The sequence below is a fragment of the Muntiacus reevesi genome, chromosome 3, assembly GCF_963930625.1.
Source record: "Muntiacus reevesi chromosome 3, mMunRee1.1, whole genome shotgun sequence".
NCBI classification, from domain to species: Eukaryota; Metazoa; Chordata; class Mammalia; order Artiodactyla; family Cervidae; genus Muntiacus; species Muntiacus reevesi.
The window spans coordinates 174,791,519-174,817,317 of NC_089251.1; the positions used below are offsets into that span (position 1 = coordinate 174,791,519).

At 35.3% G+C, this 25,799-nt stretch overlaps 1 protein-coding gene across 6 annotated transcripts in view; it reads right to left on the minus strand.

Moving 5' to 3' along the window:
- Positions 1-4,573: 4,573 nt before the first annotated feature.
- Positions 4,574-25,799, minus strand: part of STXBP5 (syntaxin binding protein 5) — a 156,081-nt gene continuing 134,855 nt past the window's right edge. For all 6 annotated transcript variants that reach the window (XM_065931187.1, XM_065931183.1, XM_065931186.1 and 3 more), the window contains 6 exons: positions 24,337-24,576; positions 22,912-23,281; positions 22,439-22,604; positions 16,316-16,427; positions 11,351-11,571; positions 4,574-9,604 (listed from right to left, as the gene is read on the minus strand). In XM_065931187.1, the coding sequence (XP_065787259.1) occupies positions 9,563-9,604; positions 11,351-11,571; positions 16,316-16,427; positions 22,439-22,604; positions 22,912-23,281; positions 24,337-24,576 (1,151 nt within the window). In that variant the 3' untranslated portion in view covers positions 4,574-9,562. The remainder of the gene's footprint in view (positions 9,605-11,350; positions 11,572-16,315; positions 16,428-22,438; positions 22,605-22,911; positions 23,282-24,336; positions 24,577-25,799) is intronic.

The window sequence follows — 25,799 nt, forward strand, 5'->3', positions numbered from 1 at the left end:
CTGTGAGGTAGGTAAGGCTAGTATTTGCATTCTAGTTTTACATTAATAAGGAAACAGGCAAATGGAGGTCGAGTGACTTGGAAAGGTCACTGGCATAGTGCTAAACTTAAGAATGGAAGACTGGCTTTCATACTCAGGTCAATCCACACTGAAAGGAGTTATATATAAGGCCCATTTTTAATCAACTTGGCATGAAATACAAGGTAAATCCACTTGGCTAATATTTAACCAATAACCACTCCTTGAGTTTTCATGATTAATCGGGAGGAATAAAATTTTCCAGTAGGCTAACTATTAGGAGGGCATCCGTGGGAGAAATCCACATGCAATGCAAGAGACCCCAGTTCGATTCCTGGGTTGGGAAGATCCCCTGGAGAAGGGATAGGCTACCCACTCCAGTATTCTTGGGCTTCCCTGGTGGCTTAGATGGTAAAGAATCCTCCTGTGATGCAGGAGGCTTGGGTTTGACCCCTGGGTTGGGAAGATCCCCTGGAAAAGGGAACAGCTCCCCACTCCAGTATTCTGGCCTGGAGAATTCCATGGACAGAGGAGCCTGGTGGGCTACAGTCCATGGGGTCTCAAAGAATCGGACTCGACAGATTCTCACTCCACTAACCATTAGAAAAGTTATATAATAGAACCTTATAAATGGATTCACTGCTCATCTTACCAAGGAGAGTTTTTGTTCAGAGAACCATATCAGGTATTAAGATTTGTGAGCTTCAGCCACAAATTTACCTGGCTTGCTTACCCACTCTGACTAGTTCAAAAGGATGGATTAAATGTAAAAGAGGAAGCGAACTTATAAGAGAAATTAATGCAAATACACTAAAATCTAAACTAGCATTGAAATAGCCTGGACTTCTCTATGCTTTCTTATATACACCATGGCAGAGCCATTTATGAACACATTTTTGACAGCCCCTCAGAATGGGTTCTCGTGGTCGAGTGTGGGAGTGAGTGCTAGGTAGAAGAAGAGGGGCTACCCTTCTGGGAGTGTTTGGGAAATTTGTGGGGCCTTTTGTTGTGGTTGTTCTAGTAGTGCATAACCTTAAGATTTACATATTGAAAGACAACTTTTAAATTATAAATCACATTCATTTCATACCTCTGTAGTATATTAGGCTATTTTATCAATTAAAACAATTTATTGGAGTACAGTTGATTTACAATGTTGTATTATGTCAATTTAAAAAATTTACATATATAGGCAAGTATATCATCTACAGTCGACTCATTGGAAAAGATTCTGATGCTAATAAAGATTGAGAGCAAAAGGAGAAAAGGGTGGCAGAGGATGAGATGGTTGAATGGCATCACTGACTCAGTGGACATGAACTTGGTTGAATGGCATCACTGACTCAATGGCCATGAACTTGGGCAAGCTCCAGGAGGTAGTGAGGGACAGGGAGGCCTGGCATGCTGCAGTCCATGGGGTCACAGATTCAGACACAACTTAATGATAACAATTCTCTATGAATTTCGTTATAGAGTATAGTAAAGAAACATCCAAAATATCTGTGATGTCAGTGGGAAACTGGTTCTAGAGCATGCTCTGGATTAGGCATCTCAAAGTGTGGTGAGTGAGTCAGCAGTATCAACTGGGAACTTGTTGAAAATAGAAATTCTTATTACTCCAGACTTAATGAACAAGAAATTCTGGGGATGCAGCCCAGCAGTCTGTGTTTTATCAAGGTTTCCAGGAGACACGGATGCTCAAGTTTGAGCACAGCTGCTTGGACTAATGGTACCTGCAGTCACATTATTGTTAAAGGAACACAGAGGTTACTACCTTTTCTAAATGCAGGCTTCTGGCTTTTACACCTATGCAATGCCAATGCTTTCTTGGTTGATCATTCTAGCGAAGAGGGCAGGGCTGGACCTGAGGACTGTCAGCACGGTGCTATCACCTCACACCTCTCCAGCACTTATGCTTTAAAAACTTCTGCCTCCACACAGGCCTCCTGCGTGCCAAACTGTTTTTACTTTATCTGTTGAGATTTTGCATGTCTGGAGATAACAAAAAGGAGTAAGGATGGCATTATTGGTTATGAAAATTATTTACAAATTCACCCAATATTGAGTGTGGGGGACCTTGAGAAATATAAGGACTTAAATTGCATTGGCCAAAAAGTTCCTTTGGGTTTTTCCATACTATCTTATGGAATTTTTGGCCAATGCAACAGTATTTTGCAACTGGCAAAGAAATGTGCTTGGTTAAAATAAACATTAATAAACAGTAAAGAGATTTGGGGTGAGAGGCACTGGAGAGAGAGAGAGGGAAGAGAAATAGAGAAAAAGGGAGGGAGGAAGGAAGGGGGAGACAAATACTCAGAGATAAATTCAACCAGGAAGATGCACAAAGGTCTTCTCTTTGGGAGCAGACACACACACACACACTCACACACACACGTGCGCACGCTCACACACTCACTGTGGGATAGTAACACTGCTGGTTAACTGTCCCTCAGGATACCTGTTGAGAGCTGTACTTGGTCTTCCATGGATGACAAATATGCAACAGACAAGTTAAATACTTGAGTTTGATGTTTAAATGAAGCTCTCAGACTTCTATACTGTAACGACATAGTCTATATTCTCTGAAAATGCTTTTATTAATTGTGGAACTTACTTTTGTGTTGTTTTTAACAGTGATAAAAAACTATGAGGTTTCATTTTTTAAAACAGTATACAACGAGATAGCATGACCAGAATTAAAGGTCAGAATATTTTCGTAAATTTTGAGTGAATATATACTATATCGATGCTAATTAAAATTTGAAAAAGTATGACGACTTTGAGAGATTTTTTCTTCTTTAAAGGATAACATTTGTACAAAAACTAAAAGTATTATTACACAAGCAGTCACATTATCTTTTAAAATAATGGAAGAAAATCAGAATTGTCTTAAATAGGCCTATGAAGACTGACAATGACAAGAATATTTCTATCTAAAAGTGAAAAGCACTGTACCATTTAAGCAGGACACACCCTAAAGTTCTTTAAAAAGCCATGAACAGAGACAGGAAGTCTCTTTACTTTTTAAAATTTTATCACTTTACGCCTATATTTTCTGGAAAAAATACTATTTCTTTTGATAACGTAGAGGATCACTACCAAATGATCTACGTCACTTTATAACAAATAACTTAGATATTTTGTCTGTTCCATATCTAATAATTTTCTGGATGAAAAGTATCAATCATAAAAAATTAACCTTTGCAAAGTCTACACCTTTCTGTTGCTACACCATACCGAAAACTCTTCCTAAAGGCTGAGATAATAAGGTGAGACATGACTGCCACCATGTGGGCAATAAGATGATACAGATTTCAAAATCAAATAAACCTTCAATTTAATGAGAATGACCATATTCTTTATTCTGAAAATGCAGTGGAAACAATGATAAGAATGGTCAGTCCGTTGTGAGCTCCATATTCTATATCCATTAATGTGATGTTCATTTTTGGTACAAGTAGGTGGGACACTGATACTGACAATATTAACTAGCAAAATGCCATTTACGGAAACTATCTATAGTCTTGCTACTTTGTGTGTCCCACAGGCCCACAGCATCTGTTATTACTTGGGAGCCTATTGGAGATGCAAAGTCACACCCCACCTTAGAAACTTGGAACCCAAATCTGGATTTGACAACATGCTGAGGATTGTCCTACATGCTCAAGGTCAAGATGCTTTCATCTGCAGCTGGCGCCTAATGTCTGGACCCTCGCCCTAAACTGTACTTCCCACCCAACAAAAGGGCAGGTAACTTTCACCAAAAAGTTCAGATAGTTAAGAAAAGTATTGCTTGTTTAACTTGAATTATCTGATTAACTTGACTTTTCCTTTGCAGATGTAGAAATCTACTTCATTATTTGCTGAGGTTAAACTACTGGATTAATTCCACAATTTAGAGAAAAAAAATTACAACAAATCTTTCAGAAAAAGAGGGCTTATTTAGTTTTCAGAGATTATTTTATTTTGCCCAATCAGAGCCCTTCAGCATAAAGAGACATTCATATACATATATATGAACATTTTCCAGAAACATTAATTTATAATACATTTTTTAAAATACCAGCTTAACGGTATTTATTTACAAAAATATTTCATTACCTAATTTTAAACCTTTTGCTGTGATGACAGTTTGTAAAGTACAGGAATGCAAAATAACTACAAAGTTTAACACATTTTTCCGTGTTTGCGATAGTGCTTTTTTTTTTTAAATGAAACAGTACACAGAGATGGGTTTTTTTAATCATATTGAAAATGCATATTCCAGCAGTCACCTTTGAGATAGTTACTGGACTGAGCAAGATTAAAAAAAAAAAAGTGCAGCAACTGAAAACTGCATGTACAGTTCAAGGTGGACACAAGCTCGAGCTCGATATCAAGCATGCTTGCCCCAGAAGTGGACAGTGTTAGAAAAACTTAATCTTGCTCTTTTTAACATTGTTTTTGGTGTTGCATTTACAATGAACCAATAGTATAATTAGAAAGCAAGATGTTTTTCCAGTTCTATCATGTTAAGCAGAGGTCACGCCTAAGGATCACAGTACCATTTATTTACAAAAAAAAAAAAAAATTAAAAATTTAAAACATGATTTACCCTCTTTGCATTACTCTCTATTGGTATGTTGAATCTGTTTCCAATTCCTTACATTGTCTTCAGTGGAAGCAAAATTTAAACAACACAAAACACATTGCGTATTAAAAAAACCTAGAACTCCCAAATAAATAGGATTCCATTGTCATTAGCCTATATCCATTTTAAATGCCTGAGCCAAACAACCTACAATAAATTAATACTGATTTATTTACATCCTCATACACTATAAAATTTTAATTTAACCTATAAGCCTCATTGTGAAATACTGGCAAAACTGACATTCATGATTTTTCTGATGTAAAGAGTGCAATAAAAAGAGTAATTACACATAGTCCTGGACCACTCGACTCCATCTGTAAATGAGCTGTGTCTAATAGTTTAAGACTGTATTAGGAACTGAAGAAAGCAACGTTATAACCTTGATAACTGGGAAGTTATTAAAACCATTTAATTCAGCTGAGAAAGGTAAGCAAAAGTATTCCCTTTGTTATTGTTACCACTCTTTTCTGTCCACAGAACCTTTAAAACTTCTGTGGTATACTAAGATCATTAATATTCACAGGAAAAAAAATCCCCATAGCACTTTACAAGAAATTGATCAGAGTGATGAAAAGTATAATTAACAAAAACTGTAAACAGTATCTTCACATTCATTTCAAATGAAAATAATTTATGGGCATAAATTTCAATTCAAGAAAGCAAACACCCTGAAAGGGAAAAGAACAAAAAGAGGACACTTAAGATAGAGAAATGCTCTTTTTCAAAGTAAATACAGATTAAAAAGTCTAGGAATATTGATCAAGTATCAAACTGATAAGGAACAAATTCTATAAACTACAAAATAAAAACCTTCATTGACAAAAATACATAAACTCTGTTTTCATTTTTGGAAATTTATTTTTAAAAAAGGTAGAAGAAAATATCTGGAAAACTATTTTAAATATATATATATATATATTTTAAAACAATAGTTAAGGTAGGCATCCAACAGCAAGCTGCAGGTATTGAGAAAGACCTTGTAATTATTGTTGTGGGCATTTTCCCCAAAATAAAATTAATATTTGAAAATGTTCAATAGAGGGTTTCTTTTAACCAGAGGAATGGTATCTTTCCTGTCATGTGTGAAGACTTTTGAATGATGTATGATTCTTTAAAATTAATTGTATCTCGATATGAGATACCAGTATTTCTTATTATAAGCGTAAAACATAACTTTTTGTATGGATAATATACATACTTTTTAAGTACTTCGACTTAAACTTAACAAGTTAACCATTTTTAAAATTAAAGAATACATTTATAAAAATTCCATTTTAAAACTAAAAGTATATTCTCTAGCAGTATGTATAAATATAACATGTTACTGTATGATCTTAAAACAAATCTGAAAGTGTTGCAATAATTTAAGACCTAGAACACTGAAACAAACAGCAAATGATTTTACTATTTTTTATCCTTGAAAACTATATAAAACCCTATTGAAGGTTTTAAAACTATGATCAGTTTAATTGTTTAAACTAGCAGCATATTCATGATTTTGGTATGTTTTATACATATGTATCACTTGATTTGAATGGAGAAATGTGAATTCAATGACAATAAAAAGTCTTCTTTACCTAAAAAAGTGCAGGAAAAATTCAAGTTTAAAGTTCAGTGCTCTTTATTTTGCAAAAACAAACAAAATCCCAAAAGTTAAAATGTAAAATAAATCTTTGCCACACAAAATTTACCTTTGGATATAGCTTTTCTAATGTCACATGAGAAAATGCCTTAAGCAAAACATATATGGAATATAGAACTCAGGGTAAAACTTTGAAGTCCATGGTGTCTTTCATGTATTTTCCTTTCCTCAGTTGTTATCCCATCACTCCTGTAATCAAAAACTATGTAACACTTTCAGACTTGTTTAAAACACATATCTACACAAAATAACTTCAGAGAAACCTACAATTAAAAAGTTCTAAGGAAAAGAGATATATCTTTCTTTAAAGTTCTGTACTTAAATTGTCATATACTACACATAATAACAGACAATTAGCAGCATTTTTTCACATCCACAAAAAAATCAAATTAAGAAGTTAGCAATAGCTCAGTTATATCTATAACCATTTTTGGAAACAGTACAATTGAAATGCAAACCAAGGGAATTAAGATGATGCAAAACTTCAAATGATGTAATATACAGAAGTTTTCAGAAAGTTTCAAATAAACTTCTAAAGCAAATACATATGGATTTTGGTTTGAAAAGTGAAATGAACCAGATTATGTGGTACATATAGGGAAACCACCTCTTACTGACAGACTGCTAATCAATGAATACTTCAATGATTTTAGAGTCAAGGACAAACGCAACAAAAAATAATGTTTGAGGATATGGAGGAAGCACACAAGAATCTTTCTTTTTTCTAATATTTTCTATTTTGACTTTTTTTGGTTTGTTTTCCTGAAATCTTGGCTTGCTGGTGACTATAACTTTTTGTGTTAGAAAAAAAATAGAGATGTTACCTCTCAAATTACAATAAATTCCCTGGGTTAGTTATTACTGCAGACTGTCTCTTATCTACAGACTGAATCAAGTATAACTCTGCAAAGCTTATTTCCTATTTTCAAAAATACTTCAAGCTTTCTAATCCTACGTTGAGTTTCTAGTTTGCTGTGCATAATTTGTAGGTTAATTTAAAAATGAAATAAAATAACTCGAAATATTGATTCAAGGTTTTCTTATAAAATCCACCTCAGGTAAATGTATCTACTTCTCTATTTGAAAATAATTACAAGATTGATTCATTTTATATACAACAGGAAAAATGACAGTTGATATAAAAATTAAGTTGATATACAATTAACACAAAACAACATAGCAAATCAAATAATTGGAGCTAATGTGCCCTTACACATGAATGGGGAACCAACATTCATGTATATCACTTTACTTAGTGCTTCTCAACTTCAAATCCATTAACTACTGATTTTACTGATGACACGAAACTGTACCTTTAAAAAATGGCCTTTGAAAACTTCCTGTGACATATATCATGGAACAATGGGTTTATTTATTATATATGATACAAATTAAGCAATTTGTAAACTGCTACATGTTCATCATAAAGCTGGCATTAAGTAAACAGAAATGTTACTCATAGGTCTTCCTACAAATTCAAAAACTTTTGAAAATGACTGTATTTTAAAAATATTTCTTTTGGCTTGATCAAGCATCTCTATCACATATATTCAATCCCTCCCTAATGACAAAGTACATTTTAATGTAAACTTTCATATCCCGTAGTGCACATCATAAAATGTAAACATAAGAGCTTTATCAATGAAAAGAGTAAAGAGGAAAAACGCAAGACAGACTTGTGAAATTAAGGTGTTCTATATATACCGTTAGATTGTATGGAATAGAAAAACAACCATCATGTTTGCTATCAATTTGTGCTCTGATTATCTCTTGATGACAAAAGAAAATGGTTTTAAACGATTTCTTTTGTAGAAGAAAATATTTTAAATTTCATTAAGTATAATGCTTCTAGATTATTCATCCTTTGTCGCTTTCAGAACGATCGGTAATAATCTCAGATGAGCCTGCAGAATGAGCTTACCTACTTCCAGGTCCATCCCATTATCTCTTTTCTGACTGTGTGTGCCGTTTTAGCACCAGTCACTTACTGTCCACTGATGGTGTCATTTGCTTTATACTCCAATACAGAAATAATTTAATTACCAAAATGCATGTATTTTCCTTTTCGGTTTTTCAAAACCTTGAAAGGACACGTACAGATTTATAGTATATTTCTACAGAAAATACTTTGTAGGTCAGACTAGACTCTTAGATAATTATTGAGAATGGATGCTTTTGAGTTTTTCCATGCGACGGCATGTGCACTAAGAGTTAATTGCCTCATCACCTGAGTGTACTGGAACTGTTAGCAAATAAAGGGTGTTCTTTTTTTTTTTAAAGGGAGCTGAACATTTTACTGAAATAAGGAAACATTTTTTAAAGCAGTTTTAATCAAACAATGCAAAGGTACATTGGGTTAAACATTTCATAAAAATTCAAGCAAAATTAAAAACTTCGCCGATTTCAACATCTCCACAAATTTAACCGGTAAGTATTTTGGTCAAATCCACCTTTACCTGAATTAATGAGCACAATGGAGGTTTTTCTCACTTTCCACACCGCACAGTCACTACATGGAAACTCCCAGAATGATGAGCAGTTCAGTCATGCTCTACACTTTTCTTTTCAATGAAAAGTGATGTGTCGCCTTGTTTTGCTTTTGACAAAATATGGACTAAACACAAGTATACAATAACAAGAATCCAAGAGGAGCCCATACACAAGTCAACTATGTGTATGTTTTTATTATTTAAAGCCCACCATTCAGCTTATCTGTCTAAAGATATGGTAACAAACAGTTTGTTTTTTTGTTTTTTTTTCTTCACTAATGATACTGATGACCAGTCAGTTGAAGGGAGGGAAAGTCCAAGACAGCAGTTTATACTTCAGTCAATGACACAAACAGAACTGTTTCAGCTTCGCGACTTCTGACTTACTGCCTCTCCCTCAAAGAGGTCAAACACTGGTGGCAAATAGGACAGCACGGAATCTGTTGGCGTGGGAAGTTTAATACAGGAATGATCCAGGAAGAGTCCCTGCCACGTCTCCTCGAATCCCTCTGTTTCTTCATTTGTAACGTGTGACATCCTAATTTCCAAACTCAGCTCACACCTGGCCCGCACCATCTACTCCTCGTTGAGCGTGTGTGAGCACGCCTCAGTTAAAGCCACACGACTGAGGTAAGACAGGGCGTGATTGTGCTAGGAAAGAGAGTATCCAGTGACAAACATCCCTTCTTGCTGACTTTCCTAAAGTGAAATCAATAACATAAAAAAGGAAAATTCTTTTTCCTTCTGGCTGACGTTGAACTTTAGCTGGGTTTCTGGTTATCAGAACTGGTACCACTTCTTATCTTTGTATTTCAACATCATCTAAAGGGGAGAAAACAAGAAAAAAACATGCTTTAAAAATGCCAGAATAACAACTGGTTTCTATAGTTTTCTGAAACATTTAATTATTCTGAAGCATTCTCCAGTTTTGAATATTCAGTATTCATACTGAACGCAAGAAATAAGAACTGTTGCAAGGAAAAAAAGACTATGACTAATAAGATGAGCATAGCAGGTCCTCACATTTCTTAAAAGACGTGATATGAGTAAATTTTAGCTCAGCGCATTCTTTGGTGATGTAAGCTAATAACTTAAAAAATAAGTAACTTTCAGTTCTCTTAACTGAAATTAAAAAGAACACTTAAAGAACCTGGAGAAGGAAAGACTGAAATTAGTACTGCTGCCACCTACAGTTTGCGGAGTAGCTGACTCTGAGCCACGCACTTGTATATCACTTTCCCTGCATGGATTCACTTGATCCTCACAACAACTCTATGTGCTGGGCATTGTTAGTCTCCCTGTTTTACAAATGAAGAAACTAAGGCTTAAAGAAGTTAGCCAAGATAACACAGTGGTGAAACTGGGATTTGAACCCATGTAGTCTAATCCAAAACCCCATGATTTAACCAACTCAACGTACTGTCTTCTTTATACTCTCAAATATGGCTGAGGAACATTTGGTAGAAGGGAAAAGCTAACAGCTAGGGATTGAGCTCTTGGCTAAATATTTAGACCGTAGATACATTCTGAGGCTGACTGAAATGTTACATGCCTTAGAAATCACAGTCAGGTTCAGAGTTATGTGAACATAAGTCTTGACTTAAATGTGACGGCACTAGCCTTTATCTGAGGTGTGTGGGCCTCATACAAGGACTCATAAATCTCTTTGAAAACCTGGAAAAATCTCTCTTAGGCCAAGTTACCTCTTTCATACATGCTAGCTGTCAACATTATTGAGCAAGGAAGAGATGGCTTTTGACCTAAAGTTTAAACAAGAGCTATTACTGACAGACTGGGTACTCAAATGTAAAAACAACTTTAATATGGTGTCTTCAGGTAATAAAAGCAAAACGTCTTTGAAGGCTAGGCTAGGAACTAAACGTGAGAAGTAGCCCAGTATAAAGTATCAGGGAGTGGCAGACCTGTCAAAATGAGAAACATGTACTCCATTCCACCTAACAGACTTTAAATTCAGTTAAAAAAAAAAAATTCAGTTTTTCAAGGGTGTTATTCTGGCTAAAAAAGAATATTTGTAAGAGGGCCAATTAGGGCTCCCTTAATTCATAGTCTCTGATTCTAAACTCCACCACAGCTTCCTCATTTATTTAAAATGAATTCACTGCAAAAATGCCCATTACTCCTCTGCGTGAATTGGTCTACAGACACATTTAGTATCGCTTTACTGGATTAAATCTACCTAAAGAATCAAGAGACAAATTATTTTCTTTTCTAGGAGAAGTTAGTAGTAGAATCTGAGGAATTTAGGAAAATTAGCTTTGTTTTTATTGTATTCCCTGAGTAACTACTGCAAAGCCACTGGTTTTGTTTAAAACAAGCCTGAAGGGGGAGCAGGTTCCTTCAAAATTCATAATCTTCAGTTAGGAGACCAAAGGCTACTGAGAGTCTTGTAATGATTCCCTCTAGTGGCAAAATTTAGGAATTTGCAACCATACTGAGGATATGAGAAGAAAATTTATGTGTCAAAATAAAACAGATATAAAAACACAATAATTTTCATACTTGCGGTGTCTAGCCTTCCTGGCTTAGGCATCTGTCTGACAGACATACCTCGTGAGCATGTTTAGAGAATGAATCTGCACTGGATAACATCGCTGCGGTCCTTTCCTCCAGGTCGCTGAGTTTCTGCCCTCTCTCGTCGAGTGCCAGCCTGGCTCGGGCCAGTTCCCCAACAACTCCAGACGCGGCTCCTTTCACGCCTTCAATGCCCCCAGGGCCGGGGATGTGCTGAGCAAGGCTCCTGGAAGCCTTTCCTGAGGACGATTCTCCAACTGAGTGATTTGATACATGGAAGAGTAACCCAGAAAATGAAAACTTTAATAAGATAAAATTCTATCTCCTGATAGCATTAAAACACACTGAATTGACAATATAATTGAAGTATTTTTATATTTTACTTTGTAATAATTATGTATTTTATCATGCTTGTTTTAACAATTAACTTTTAGATACTTTTCAAGTATATAGAAATACAGCACACACTAATAAATATTTCATTCCAGTTCATACAGTAGAACTTGAGCAGAAAAAGTGACAATTATTTGTTGGAAGGGATGATGGGTATACTGATACCACTTTAGAAACAGTAAAAAAAATCACTCTTAAGCGTCCAAAAATTAAAGATAAATTAAAGATATTTAAATTCAAAGACACAGATTTAAATATATGTATTTGTTTTATTCACTCTGTACTTTCCTCACACTTGAAATACAATCCTTCGGCTTAGAAGAAAAATGTAGAATTTATTCAGTATTTCTTTTCAGTCTTCAAAAGTTGTACATAACCACATTCCTTTCTTTCTATCCATTTATCTTGTTGCTTACCAAATAGATCACATTTGTCTTCAACAGATCTCGGGAATTTATTGCTTTCTTTCCCTTTGCAACCTAGACCCTCATGACCTAACAACCTCATGACTGCAAGTCTTCAAAATTCTGTTAAAAACTGATGTCAGATTCCCTCGTACTTTAGTACACATTTCCTTCTTTAGAAATGGAATTCATACCATAAAATTTGCTCCTAAACAATTCAGTAACTTGAAGTTTATTCAGAAGGTTGTACTACTACTAATTATCAAGCATTTTCATTACTCAAAAACAAAACGCCCAAACACCTGCATGAGTATTAGCAGTCACTTTCCATTTCCCCCTCGTCTCAGTCCTTGGCAATCAATAATCTCCTGTGTCTCCATAAATTTTCCTATTCTGAACACTTCATACAAATGATTCACACACTGTGTGGCCTTTGTGTCTGCCTTCTTTCACTTAATGTCAAGATTCAATCATATGGTAGCATGTGGCAGTACTTCATCCTTCTTAATAACTGAGTAATAATCTATTGTATGGATATGGATATGTGACATTTTGTTTATCTATTCATCAGTTAATGGACATTTGAGTTGTTGCCACTTTTTGGCTGCTATGAATAATGCTGCTATGAACATTTGTACAAGTTTTTGTGTGAACACATGTCTTCAGTTCTCTTGGGTGTACACTTAGTAATGGAATTGTTGGGTCACGTAACTTCATGTTTAACTTTTTGAGAAACTGCTGTAGTTTTCCAAAGAGGTTACACTATTTTATATTTCCACCAGCAACTTGTAAGGGTTCCAATTTCTCCATATTCTTGAGAAGATCATCTTTTTGAATACAACCATTCTAGTAAATGTGAAGTGGTATTTCATTGTGGTTTTGATTTGCATTTCTCTAATGACAAATGATATTGAGCATCTTTGCACGCATTTATTGGCCATTTGTATGTTTTCTTTGGAGAAAAGTCTATTCAAATCCTTTGCCCATTTAAAATTGGACTATTTCGCTTTTTACTGTTGAATAGGAAGGAAAGTTATGACTAACCTAGACAGCATATTAAAAACCAGAGACATTACTTTGCCAAAAAAGGTCCATCTAGTCAAGGCTATGGTTTTTCCAGTGGTCATGTATGGATGTGAGAGATGGACTGAGAAGAAAGCTGAGCACCGAAAAATTGATGCTTTTGAACTGTGGTGTTGGAGAAGACTCTTGAGAGTCCCTTGGACTGCAAGGAGATCCAACCAGTCCATCCTAAAGGAGATCAGTCCTGGGTGTTCATTGGAAGGACTGATGCTGATGCTGAAACTCCAATACTTTGGCCACCTGATGCGAAGAGTTGACTCATTGGAAAAGACCCTGATGCTGGGAGGGATTGGGGGCAGGAGGAGAAGAGGACGACACAGGATGAGATGGCTGGATGGCATCACCGACTTGATGGACATGAGTTTGAGTAAACTCCGGGAGTTGGTGATGGACAGGGAGGCCTGGCGTGCTGCGATTCATGGGGTTGCAAAGAGTCGGACACGACTGAGCGACTGAACTGAACTGAACTGAAGAATAAAGAAATTTTAAGAATTTTTTTTTTTAACACTCTGGCTATTAGACTCAATAGATATCATTATGTTTTCTGACTTCTAATTTTGGAACATAATTTATTGTTTTCTTTGGTTGGTTTTGATTTAGGTGTTAATATCTGAGAAACCACTGTGTAATTTAAGGTCGCAAAGATTTATACTTAGGTTTTCTTCTAAGAGTTTTATAGTTTTAGCTCTTACATTGAGGTCTTTGATCCATTTTGAGTTATTAATTTTTGTGTATGGTGTGAGTCAGAGTCTTTTGCATGTGGATATCCACTGTCCCAACACCATCTGTTAAAAGACCACTCTTTCACCATTGAAGTTTCTTGGCATCCATGTAGAAAATCAATTGACCATACATGATATGGGCTTATTTCTGGGCTCTCAATTCTTTTCCATTGGCCTATGTATCCATCCTAATGCCTGTACCACACTATCTTGATTGATTCCTGATTTGTAACAACATTGGAAATCAAAATGTGACTCAGATCTTTTTTTCTTTACAAAAAAGTTTTTTTGTATGTGTTTGTGTGGCTATTTTGAATCCTTTTCATTTCCATATGAATCTCAGAAACTGCTTATTTCTTTCTTCAAAAAACCAGCCTGGACTTTTGACAGGGATTGTGTTGAACATATACATCAACATGGGGAGTACTGCCATCTCAGCAATATTAAATTTTCCAATCCATGAATGTAGATATTAATCCATTTATTTCTTAATTTCTTTAAACAATGTTTGAATTTTTTAGCATATTTTTTAGTGTATGTTCTAGTATTTCATCTTTTTGATAAATGAAACTCCTTTCTCAATTTAACTTTTGGTTTGTCCATTGCTAGTGTATAGAAATGCAATTGATTCTTTATATGGACCCTGTATCCTAAAATCTTGCTGAACTTGTTTATTGCCTGGAATGTGTTTAATTTTTTAATTAAAAATTTATTTTGGCCACACAGTGCAGCTTGCAAGACCTTGGTTCCCCAACCAGGGATTGAGTGCCCAGGGCCATGGCAGTGAAAGAGCTGAGTCCTAACCACCAGTAGTTAGAACCACTGTGTGTGTGTGTGGTTTCCTTAAGATTTTCTATAGGCAGGGCTGTCAAACAGAGACAGTTTCATTCTTTCCATTCCAACTACATGCCAACTATCTTCTCTTTTTGCCTAACTGCCCTGGTTTAAAGACTCTAGTATAGTGTTAAACAGAAGCGGTGAGACCTTTGAATTCCCAAATAAAATTTAGAATAAATTACAAAGTTTGGGGCAGTGAGTTGATAAGGGCTCCATTAAATGTTTATTTGTGTATATGCTCACATCAGTTTTACTCTTAAGCTATGGCCCTTGGTCCTTCGGGTCCTTTCAAAGAGGAAGTGTTATTTATCAGGGTTGCCACCTGAGCCAATTCTGCGAGCCTATCTCACTGGTCGTAACACAGTTCAGGGTTTCAGCTTGTTGCTTTAGATTAGCAAAGTACTCCAGGGCAAAAGTGGCCTCAGGTTGCAATGCTTACCACCTTTCCCCATGTATATTGTCTTCATTATATCGTTAGCTCATTGATGTTTATAAAAATTGAATTTTGTACAGCTTTATCAATTAATCTTGGTAAGAATGTTATTCTAAATTATCAGTCCCCCATGACTTGAAGATGGAGAAGGCAATGGCACCCCACTCCAGTACTCTTGCCTGGAAAACCCCATGGACAGAGGAGCCTGGTGGGCTGCAGTCCATGGGCTCGCTAAGAGTTGGACGTGACTGAGCGACTTCACTTTCACTTTTATGCATTGCAGAAGGAAATGGCAACCCACTCCAGTGTTCTTGCCTTGAGAACCCCAGGGATGGGGAGCTTGGTGGGCTGCCATCTATGGGGTCGCAGAGAGTCGGACACGACCGAAGCGACTTAGCAGCATGACTTGAAGAACAGTCTTCATTTTTTAAATGAATTAAAACTGACCAATCCTCAAGATGACTGACCAATCATTAGGATAAATTTTTTAAATGAAACTGTACTACACTCTTATTTGCTAATATTTAATCTTACAGTTTTTCTAGTAAACTGAACAGAAAGGAAAATTCTAGTATATTCTAGTAAAAAACAAAGAATAAAAGAAAATAATAATTCAAGAACAACTAATAGCTCCTATTTGAAAGAAAGGTGAAACAGGCATTGATTTACTAGTTCATTCAAGGACCAATTTCCAATTTGTGCCAATTCTATGGAAGATAGTACATGAACTAGACTTTACATTTTAAATAATCTTCTAAGTGCAATGAGAGTCGCTCCGGAGGTTTTGTAAGATAAAATAAATGTTAACAACAAGTCCATTACAGAATTAAAATAATAATAAAAATCATATTTAATGAAAGCTAGAAAATATTTTCAAATTACTCACTTAAAGCTTATTCCTTTTTAGCCCGAAGCCATGCTGAATTTTATTTGCTGAGTAAAATATTCCCCTGATTTGAGTTAGAATATGGCAGAAAACAATTTTATGCATTTTGCTAAAAGATGGATCCATCAATTGTCGTGACAGAGAGGAAAAAGGTGAACACAAATTTATACACATAAGAAAAATTTACATGGCTTGAATGTTTGTTTTATAGATATATTATCCAAATTAAATAAATCAACTTACACAGTTCTTCTCTATCAAGAGATTGTGCACCACCTCCAAACAAGCCTTTAAAGAATCCCCTGTTTGGTGCTTCAGGTGTTTCTACAGGAGTGAAGAGTTCACCCAACATTTCCTTTAAAATCAAAACAAATTGTAATTGTTAAAGTTTCAGGGACACTAAACTATAACCACAAAACCAGCACTGTAAACTCTTTAACTAAAACTTATAACATTAGCTGTTGAGGTTCACAATTAATCAGCACATTTCAAATGATCAGATCTAGAACAGTCTGATTTGGTCAAACAATAAGTTATTAAGATTAACTTGACTAAGAGTAACTTGTTTGCCACTTTGGCTAGATTACTTTCTTCACATTTTAAGCAAAGATGATTTAAGCCTAAACTGTAAGGAGAGTCTAATCTTTATGATAAAGTGTTCATATAACTCATATTATCAAAAATTGGTAACTGTATTAATAACTAGGTCTTCTTACATTAGAAAGAAGAAAATATATTAGCAAATTGAAAAGTCTAGTGTAATGACAGCTGAGTCAGAAAATTAGTAGTTTAGAAAGACACACATCTTTTTTCATAAACATATGCTGGGAACAGAATTATGCCAACATACACCTGGAATTCCAGAAATCTGCCTGAGAGATGGAAAGGCTTCTTTCTAAACTGTCATATTTTTCTGAAATTTTTGTCAATATTCTTCAGAGTACAGAAACGGTAAAGGTAAGTCAGCAGACAAGAAAAACTGCTGACATTTTACTGACTTTGTAGATGAGACATTAAGAGAGAAGAGAAGTTTCTATAAAAGAAGGATGGTAGCAATATTATTTACAAGGCAACTCTGGGAACCTTAAAAGCAAAATAAAAGTATAGTAAGGCTTGGGATTGCATTTCTGCCCTGTAAAGAGAAGTAGCTGTGATAGAAATGACAAGTACACGATTGGTTCCAGGTAGTTCTGTCTGATATTACATTATAGTTGGAGCTAAAAATATGTATTTTTTAGTTTCTTTCTTAGAGCTGGGCTAAGCAAGTTAATAAAGGATGTCCCAAGATTTTACTTTTAGATATAGCCATATTTCTTTTTTTCATTTTTTGGTTGCACCTTTTGTTTTGTGGGATCTTAATTCCCTGACCAGAGATTGAGGCCAGGCCCTCAGCAGGGAGAGCATGGAGTCTTAACCACTGACCACCAGGGAATTCCCAGATATACCCATATTAATGTTGTCTCCCCAACCAGATTATGAATGAAAGGAGATAATGATAACGGTATACAACACAGAGTTTCATTTATAAGGCTGAAGTGGATTGAAGGCTTTACATTTAAATTTTCTTTCCTCTGGATTTCTATAATGTGGAGTAAAACTAGAATGAAAAACTCACTAAAGTCAATAAATCAAACCTGTTAAAATCCACCACAGAATATAGTAATACCTATTATTTAATTCAAATTTACATTTGCCTGTATAACAGAGGTGATTTTAGACATATTTTCAATCTTTTTTATATACAATATTCTGAAGACTGTAATTTAAACTGCATTTATTAAGTTGATACAACAAACTGCAAACAGCTACCATTTGATTGTCTTTTATGCTAAATCACTAAGACATATATAGACATATATAGAGTCACAGCATACAGTAATAAGACATATATAGAGTCACAGCATAAAAATATGCTCTTTCAAATTTACCTCACTTTAGAATTGTGGTTTACTCTTCTTAATTAGTGTATAATGATCATGTAATTTTATAAGTATAAAGTAGGATATTTAAAATGCAGAGATTATAGTTGTAAATTAAGAGTCACTACAGTGTACTGGGATGAGTATAAATTGGAACCACATGGACCTGGGTTTGATTCTCACCTCTGCCTTTTACATGCAGAGGGATCTTAGGCAAATCAGTCTCTCAGAGAACTGGTTTCCTTAACTTTATAAAGAACTAATATTAATACTTACCTCTCAGGAATGTTACCAGGATTAAAGATAAGGAAGATAATCTTTAATGAGTTAAAGATAACACAAAATGCCAACATTAGATACTGAGTGATGTCTACATTAAATAGAAAAATCTCTTTTCACATGGAGATGAAACAAATTAGAAAATATGAAGTCATTTATCTTTAGATTAACACTGTGAACATAAATCTTTAAAGGAAGTTTAAAATTAGGCATTTCTTAAAGAGTCTGCACAGTCTGTGGTTAGTATTAGGATTTGAAGAGGAATACTGATGTTACAAAAAGTATGTATTTCCATACCACTGAATAGTATCTTAAATAATTTTCATTTGTATTTAAATAAAAATTTTAATTATGATAAACATACTCTTTAGAACAATTAACTTTAATGACTAATAAACGTTGGTAAAATCTAAATAGATTTGTATTATCTGTGATACTTCTCTACATCTAGTAATAGTAATACATATAAAACAATGTCTGGAACTTTTAAACTACTCTAAAATATGAAGGTACAGAAGCAAATATACTTGTCTGATGTTAGACAACTGTATCTCATTTGTCATTTGTGTTAATAAATAAGTGATAAAATATAGGAAACTAATTTCATGAATGAGTCAATGCACACGCTTTATCACTTTTTTCTTAAACTGAACTGTAATATTTTATTAGTTGACTTATTTTATTACCTTCAGATGTACAACATAATGATTCAATATTTGTATAGATCATACTCTATTTAAAGTTATTATAAAATTGGGCCTTTCCTGGTGCTCCAGTGGCTAAGACTGTACTCCCAAATGTAGGGGGCCCAGGTTTAATTCCTGGTCAGAGAACTAGATCCCACATGCTGCAGTTAAAGATCCTGCATACTACAACAAAGATAGAACTAAGACCTGGAGCAGGTCTTAGTTATAAATAAATTTTATTTATTTTATATAAATAAATAAAAGTTAAAATATAAAGTTATTATAAAATATTGACTATAATCCCCATACAATACACCCTTATAGCTTATTTATTTCATACATAGCTGTAATCCCTCACCCCTATATTGCTCTTCTTTCCTTCCCTCTGCCCACTGGTAACCCCTAGTTTGTTTTCTACACCTGTGAGTCTGTTTCTGTTTTACTATATATATTTGTTTATTTTTTAGATTCCACATGTAAGTGATAATACACTGTATGCCTTTCCCTTACTTATTTCACTAAGCATAATACCTTCCACGTCTATATAGGTAACTGGCAAAATTTAATTCTTATTTTGGATAAATAGCATTCCATCATATGTATGTATATATGTGTGTATATCTATCTATCTATCTATCACATTTTCTTTCACATTCATCTGCTGATGGGACACTTATGTTCTTCCATATCTTGGCTTCTCTAAGAATGGCTATCATCAAAAAGTCCACAAGTAACAGATGCTGGTAAGGATGTGGAGGGAAGGAAACTGTTGGTGGGAGTTTAGTACACAGCTGGTGGGAACGTGAACTGGTGCAGGCACTACGGAAAACTGTTCTCCAAAAGACTAGAACCACCTTATGATCCAGCAATTCCACTCCTGGGTGTATAGCTGAAGAAAATGAAAACACCAATATTCATGGCACTATCTCAACCCTAATGATTACATCAGGTGTAGATTTTCCTAGATGCCTTTTAAGTTCCCATTTATACCTTGTGTGATTTTTTTTAGTCAGGAATGGATGTTGAATTTTGTCAACTGCTTCTTGCTTTTTAAATTTACTAATGTGAATTCCATAGATTGATTTATAAATGTGAAGTCAACGCTACATTCCTGGGATAAATCCTATTTGGTTATTATGAATTATCATGACCAGAATTATCCATCTGATATACTGTTAGGTTCAATTTGCTAAAATTTTGCTTAGAATTTTAACATGTATATTTGTAAAGAATATTGATCTATATGTAATTTTCTTTATTTTAAAATCATTGGTTTTGGTAACATGTTCTATGAACATACCATTAACAAGATGGGAAGCATTTCCCCTCTTTAATTTTTGAAAGAGTTTTATACAGAACTGGTACTATTTCTTCCTGAAATGTTGATAGAATTCACAAATGAAGCCACCGAGGCCTCAATTTTCTTTGTCCAAGGTTTCTAACTTCAATTTTCCTATACTATTCTCTGGGTTATCTGTATTTTTCTTGACTGAACTTTGGTAATACATGTCTCACATGACATTTGCCCATTTCCTAAGTTTTTCAATTTACTGGCCTACAGCTGTTCATAGTATTTCCTTATTATCCATTTTAATTAGCATTTGTGGAATCTACAGAAGTCACTTCTCTCACTCTTGATACTGGTGAATTTCTAACGTCTTTCTTCACAATCAGTCTGGCTTGAGATCAATTTTATTGCTTTCAGAGATCAAGTTTTTTACTTCATTGACGTTTTCTATCTCACTGATTTCCATTTGGATATTTACTATTTTCTTTCTTCTGTTTACTTTGGGTTTAACTTGCTCTTCTTTTTCAGTTTTTTAAGGTGGAAGCTGAAGTCACTGATTTGATGAGAACTTCTTTTCACAAAATCGGACATGACAGAGCATACATGTCATGTCTTTTCAAATACAGATGTTTTAGTGCTATAAATTTTCCAAGTATAAACACTCAATTGTTTTTCTCTATTGCTATGCTATCAAGTTACTTAATCTTTTTTCTCTAATGTCTAATCTGTTGTTAATTCCATCCAGTATATTTTTCATCTCTAACACTATAGATTTTCATCTCAAGAAGTTCAATTTTGGTCTTTATATCTTCTATGTCCCTACTTAACTTTTAGGTACATATGCTTAGTCGCTCAGTTGTGTCCGACTCTTTGTAACCCCATGGACTGGAGCCCACCAGGGTCCTCTGTCCCTGAGGGTTCGCCAGGCAAGAATACTGGAGTGGGTTGCCATGCCCTCCTCCACGGGATCTTCCCAACCCAGGGATTGAACCCAGGTCTCCTGCATTGCAGGTCGATTCCTGAGCCACCAAGGAAGCCCAAGAATACTGGAGTAGACAGCCTGTTCCTTCTCCAGGGGCTCTCTCTGATCCAGAAATCAAACTGGGGTCTCCTGCATTGCAGGTGGATTCTTTATCAGTTGAGCTACCAGAATACAGTTCTAACTGTAATACAGTTATAACTATAATTTTGTTTCACTCTCAAGGTTTATAATATCAGGAGTATGCTTCTAGTATAGTCTAGGTTACTGAAATACTACTATTAACATGTGAGAGCACATACTTTCTACTGAGCACTGTGCTAGTAAGAATTTTATGTGTACTGTCTCCTTTAATTTACAACAGATCCTAGGACATTAGATACTTTTATCCTCATTTTAACTATAAGTAAGTTCAGACATACTAACTTGTCTCAGGTCACATAACTGTGTAACTAGCAAAGCTAGGACTTAAATTCATTCTTCTTGACTCCAAAGCTCATATTCTAAAAATAAGTCACAAATTAAAGTTTATAAACCAGCAAAATACGGCTAACTAACTAAAAACTTCCACAATAAAGTTCCCTTAGGTAATGGTTTCTCTAAATATCAATGCATATTTTAGCTCTAATATTTAAAGAGCACTTTTATTTAAAAAGTTCAAGCTAAACTGATCATTTCCAACAAATATACAAGCACATAAAGCACTCAATACTTTTAAAAGATACAGTTTTATAAAGATTGTGTAATCTCTCACAAATAGATCAACAAAAATATTTAGAGGAAAATTATCAAATCTTATTTCTTCTGACAATGTGTATATATCCTTTGAATATAGAGCATATGAGGAGGAATGACAACAATTTGTCCTAAAATAGATATAATTATTTTCACATCAACATATGTCTTTAAAAAGAATTTTTTCTTTTGTTTCTATATAATAGATATTTATTCTGTGTGGAGAGTGGTATAAAACAGATGTAGTATTTTGTATTTCTTTGACATCACTGGTGAGAAGAAATATGGAATGATGAGATGGAGTCCCTCTTATAACAGGAATCTGATGAAGATACTTTATTACCAGTATCAAAGCATATGCTCTCAAGTTCTCAAGAAAAGCTTTGGATTTTCTCATGGAGCAGAAGGGATGGATAATACAAGGGACCTTAGAAAATATTTTACCTCTGAAGAAGTGATAGTGATAGTTCTGTTCCTTACCTGAAGATTCTCACAGGTTTCCTGACTGTAAGTGAGCCTCTGGACTTCTGTGGGTGAGACAAGATACAAGGCTTGTCCGTTGTTGGTGAAGCAGAAGGTTCTGGCTATCCGCATGTTGGTAAGAGGCAAGTAATACACATCCAGTAGGGGCCTTAAACTCGGCAAACTTGAGGAAACAATGAAAAGCTTGTTAACGGACAGGTAGGCTTCAGTTTTGAACAAATACTACAGGAAGTAAAAATGGCAGGGACCTTCTAAACCGCATGATTTAGTGTACCTGAGTGGGAGATAAAACTGATTTCTTTTCCTCATGTACGTGTTCACCAGTAACTGAATGAAAATAAATTCTCAGTGTGTATGACTGTAAGCAAATTAAAAGCATTTCTTCCAAACTGAATACAATTCTGCAACATTATGTTCTGAGGGGAGAAAATGCTGTGTTTGTGTTTAAAACACAAACAAAAACCTCTTACCTAAAAGTCATAATGTGTCCATTGGCACAGAAGCAGGCAAGGCAGATGCTGCTGCTTAACGACACGATGTCTCCACGAAGCACAAATGAGGTCTCCGTGATGTTCTGCTTGTAAGCACAGTTCTGGGTTGGCAATGAGATCACTTTTGCTTGCTTTTCAGAACATATCACTGCATACTGGTTTTCACTGATTTCCTGAGACGAGGAGGGAGATACAGAGACAGGTCTTCTTTTCTTCACTTTCTCTTTCTCATCCTTTTCTTCAGGGACGTTGTGTTCCTTCCAGGGTTCATGGGCAGGTGGCACGAGGCAGCCTGTGGAGTCCAGGAAGGCCATTCTCAGGATCGCCCCCTTTAACCTCAATATCGTACCTGCGATTGCAATTTCAGTAAATAAAAAGCATTTTACTCCAGACAGTAAACACGTTTATTCCAACTCTGACACATACCAGACGCTCAAAAATATGTAGAATATATACTGAACCAAAACTGTATACTGACAGGATTCAAGCCTCAAGCATGATGTCTGAATCTGGAAAAAGATCTCAATAAGTGTTACCAAACTAATAAATGCTGGGATGTCTAGAACTAGGTCTCATATTCACACCTGGCAAATGTACTACTGTTGAATGTAAGTAGATGGCATCTAGGGCTGCAAGGTCCAATATCGCAGCCCAGCGCCTAGCCATGTGAACTGTGGCTCGTCCACACTGTGGCATGCTATAAGAGTGAAATATAGGAAAGAACTCAATAATATAAAAATACTGATTACATGCTAAAATGATTTAGCATTTTGCATAGACTGGGCTAAATGAAATTGGTTATACTAAAATTAATTTCACTTGTTTGCCATTTTAATATGGCTACTAGAAAATTTATATGTATAATATATAAACAAGGAATATACTAGAGAGCAAAATCATGCTCTTTTTTCCTCTCATTTTTAATATAGGAAGAGTATAAATTTTTTCTCCTTAAAATTTTTTGTTAAATTGCCTTTTCTAATTCTTCAAAGAAGAAAGACGATCTTAAGACTTCACACTTAGAGATTAAAAGTAGCTAAGTGTATTAAAAAACTGTTCTGTTTTTTCCCTAAAACTAAATATGTACCGCCCTTTTGCTTACAGAACATACTATTTCAAGGTATCCTAGAATGTGACAGAACAACAGTATTTTGTTTTCATTTTCTTATGTAGTAATCATTTTAGACATGATCCTAACGTTTAAAAAAATGCAAAACTTGATTGGCTGTATAAGTAAATGATATTCTGGAATCTTAATCCATGTATTCCTTCAATTAAAAGCAAAAGACTGTAACTATCTCCGTTCAGAATTCTTAGACTGATTCAAACATGAAAAGCAAAGGCTTCTACTAAACTATAGTAAAGCAAACTCTCAAGGGTAGCCCAGCGGCAGCGCATACATACCACTCGGAGACACAATCACTGGCTGAAGAAGCCTTTGCTCCCCTCCTGGGGGAAGGTTCAGCGCGATGACCAGCACTGTTCCCAGCGTGGTGCCGACCCACAGACACGGGGAAGGGGCTGAATCCGTCTTTCGAGTAAAAGTCTCACAGAAATGAAGAGCAGAGATTGCTTCCCGGGATTCTTTATCAATGCTGGTTACACTTGAGCTCCGTGATCGGCTGAAGGAATTATCTTTTATGTCTGAAATGATTTAAAATGCTGTGAGATTACTCAAGTTATAAAATAATCATGTTTTTAGTCTGGTATAAGTGAGTGAAAGTCGCTCAGTCGTGTCCAACTCTGCGACCCCATGGACCATATGGTACATGGAATTCTCCAGGTCAGAATACTGGAGTGGGCTGCCACTCCCTTCTCCTGGGGATCTTTCCAACCCAGGGATTGAACACAAGTCTCCCACATTGCATGTGGATTCTTTACCGTCTGAACCACCAGGGAAGCCCATTTAGTTTGTTGTAAATTTTGTCAAATAATTAATTTGCAAAAAGAAAAAAATCTAAAGCATATTTAATTTTAATTGAAAAGAAAAACAATTTACTTTTATGCTAACAATTGTGCCCACTGCTCATACATAAAACACAAGCGGAAAAATCCACACTTGTGAGAACTGGGCTGGGGGCAGCCAAGGGGTTTTCGGCTGCATGGTCTCTGCAGTTTTGGTGTAGCTCTCTGCTGGTATCTTGGCTGCTTTTCCAACTTTAGTCCTTACTACCTTTCCTTGTGGAGAAGGAAATGGCAACCTGGAGAAGGAAATGGCAGCCCACTCCAGGATTCTTGCCTGGAGAATCCCGTGGACAGAGTAGACTGGTAGACTACAGTCCATGGAGTCGCAAGAACTGGATATGACTTAGCGACTAAACCACCACCACCAGCTTTTCTCATGTGCTGCCTCTTCCTTTGGTGTAATATAGTTCACGATTAGGCAGTACTAGCAAAGTGGGTATTTTCAACTTTCTAGATTTAAAAAAATGCGTTTATAAGTACTCTGATTCTACCTTCAAATTTATTGTATGATGGACTTTTTTTTTTCAAATCTGTCCATACGAAAGCCTTCATCCATAAAAATTTAGCTTTTATTTTTCTTAAATGCTATTTTAACTGGAATCAACATTCAACTAAGGCATGTTCCATTAACCTGGACAACCAGCACCTGGCTCATTCTTAACTCGATCCCAGGTATATTCAGGGATATTTATAAATTCTACTAATAAGTCCTCTCTTGTGTATAGTTATCTTCCTCTCTGTGACCAATCTTAAGTTTGTTTCAAGCTCTGGCCCCTTTTCTCTTGGAATGCATTTCCAAATGCTCCATGAAATTTTTTCCTGTTATGGCTCACTATGCAAAATCAAAACACACCATTTCCCCAAGTCTCTAAATTCTTCTAATGGTACTATTTATATTGACA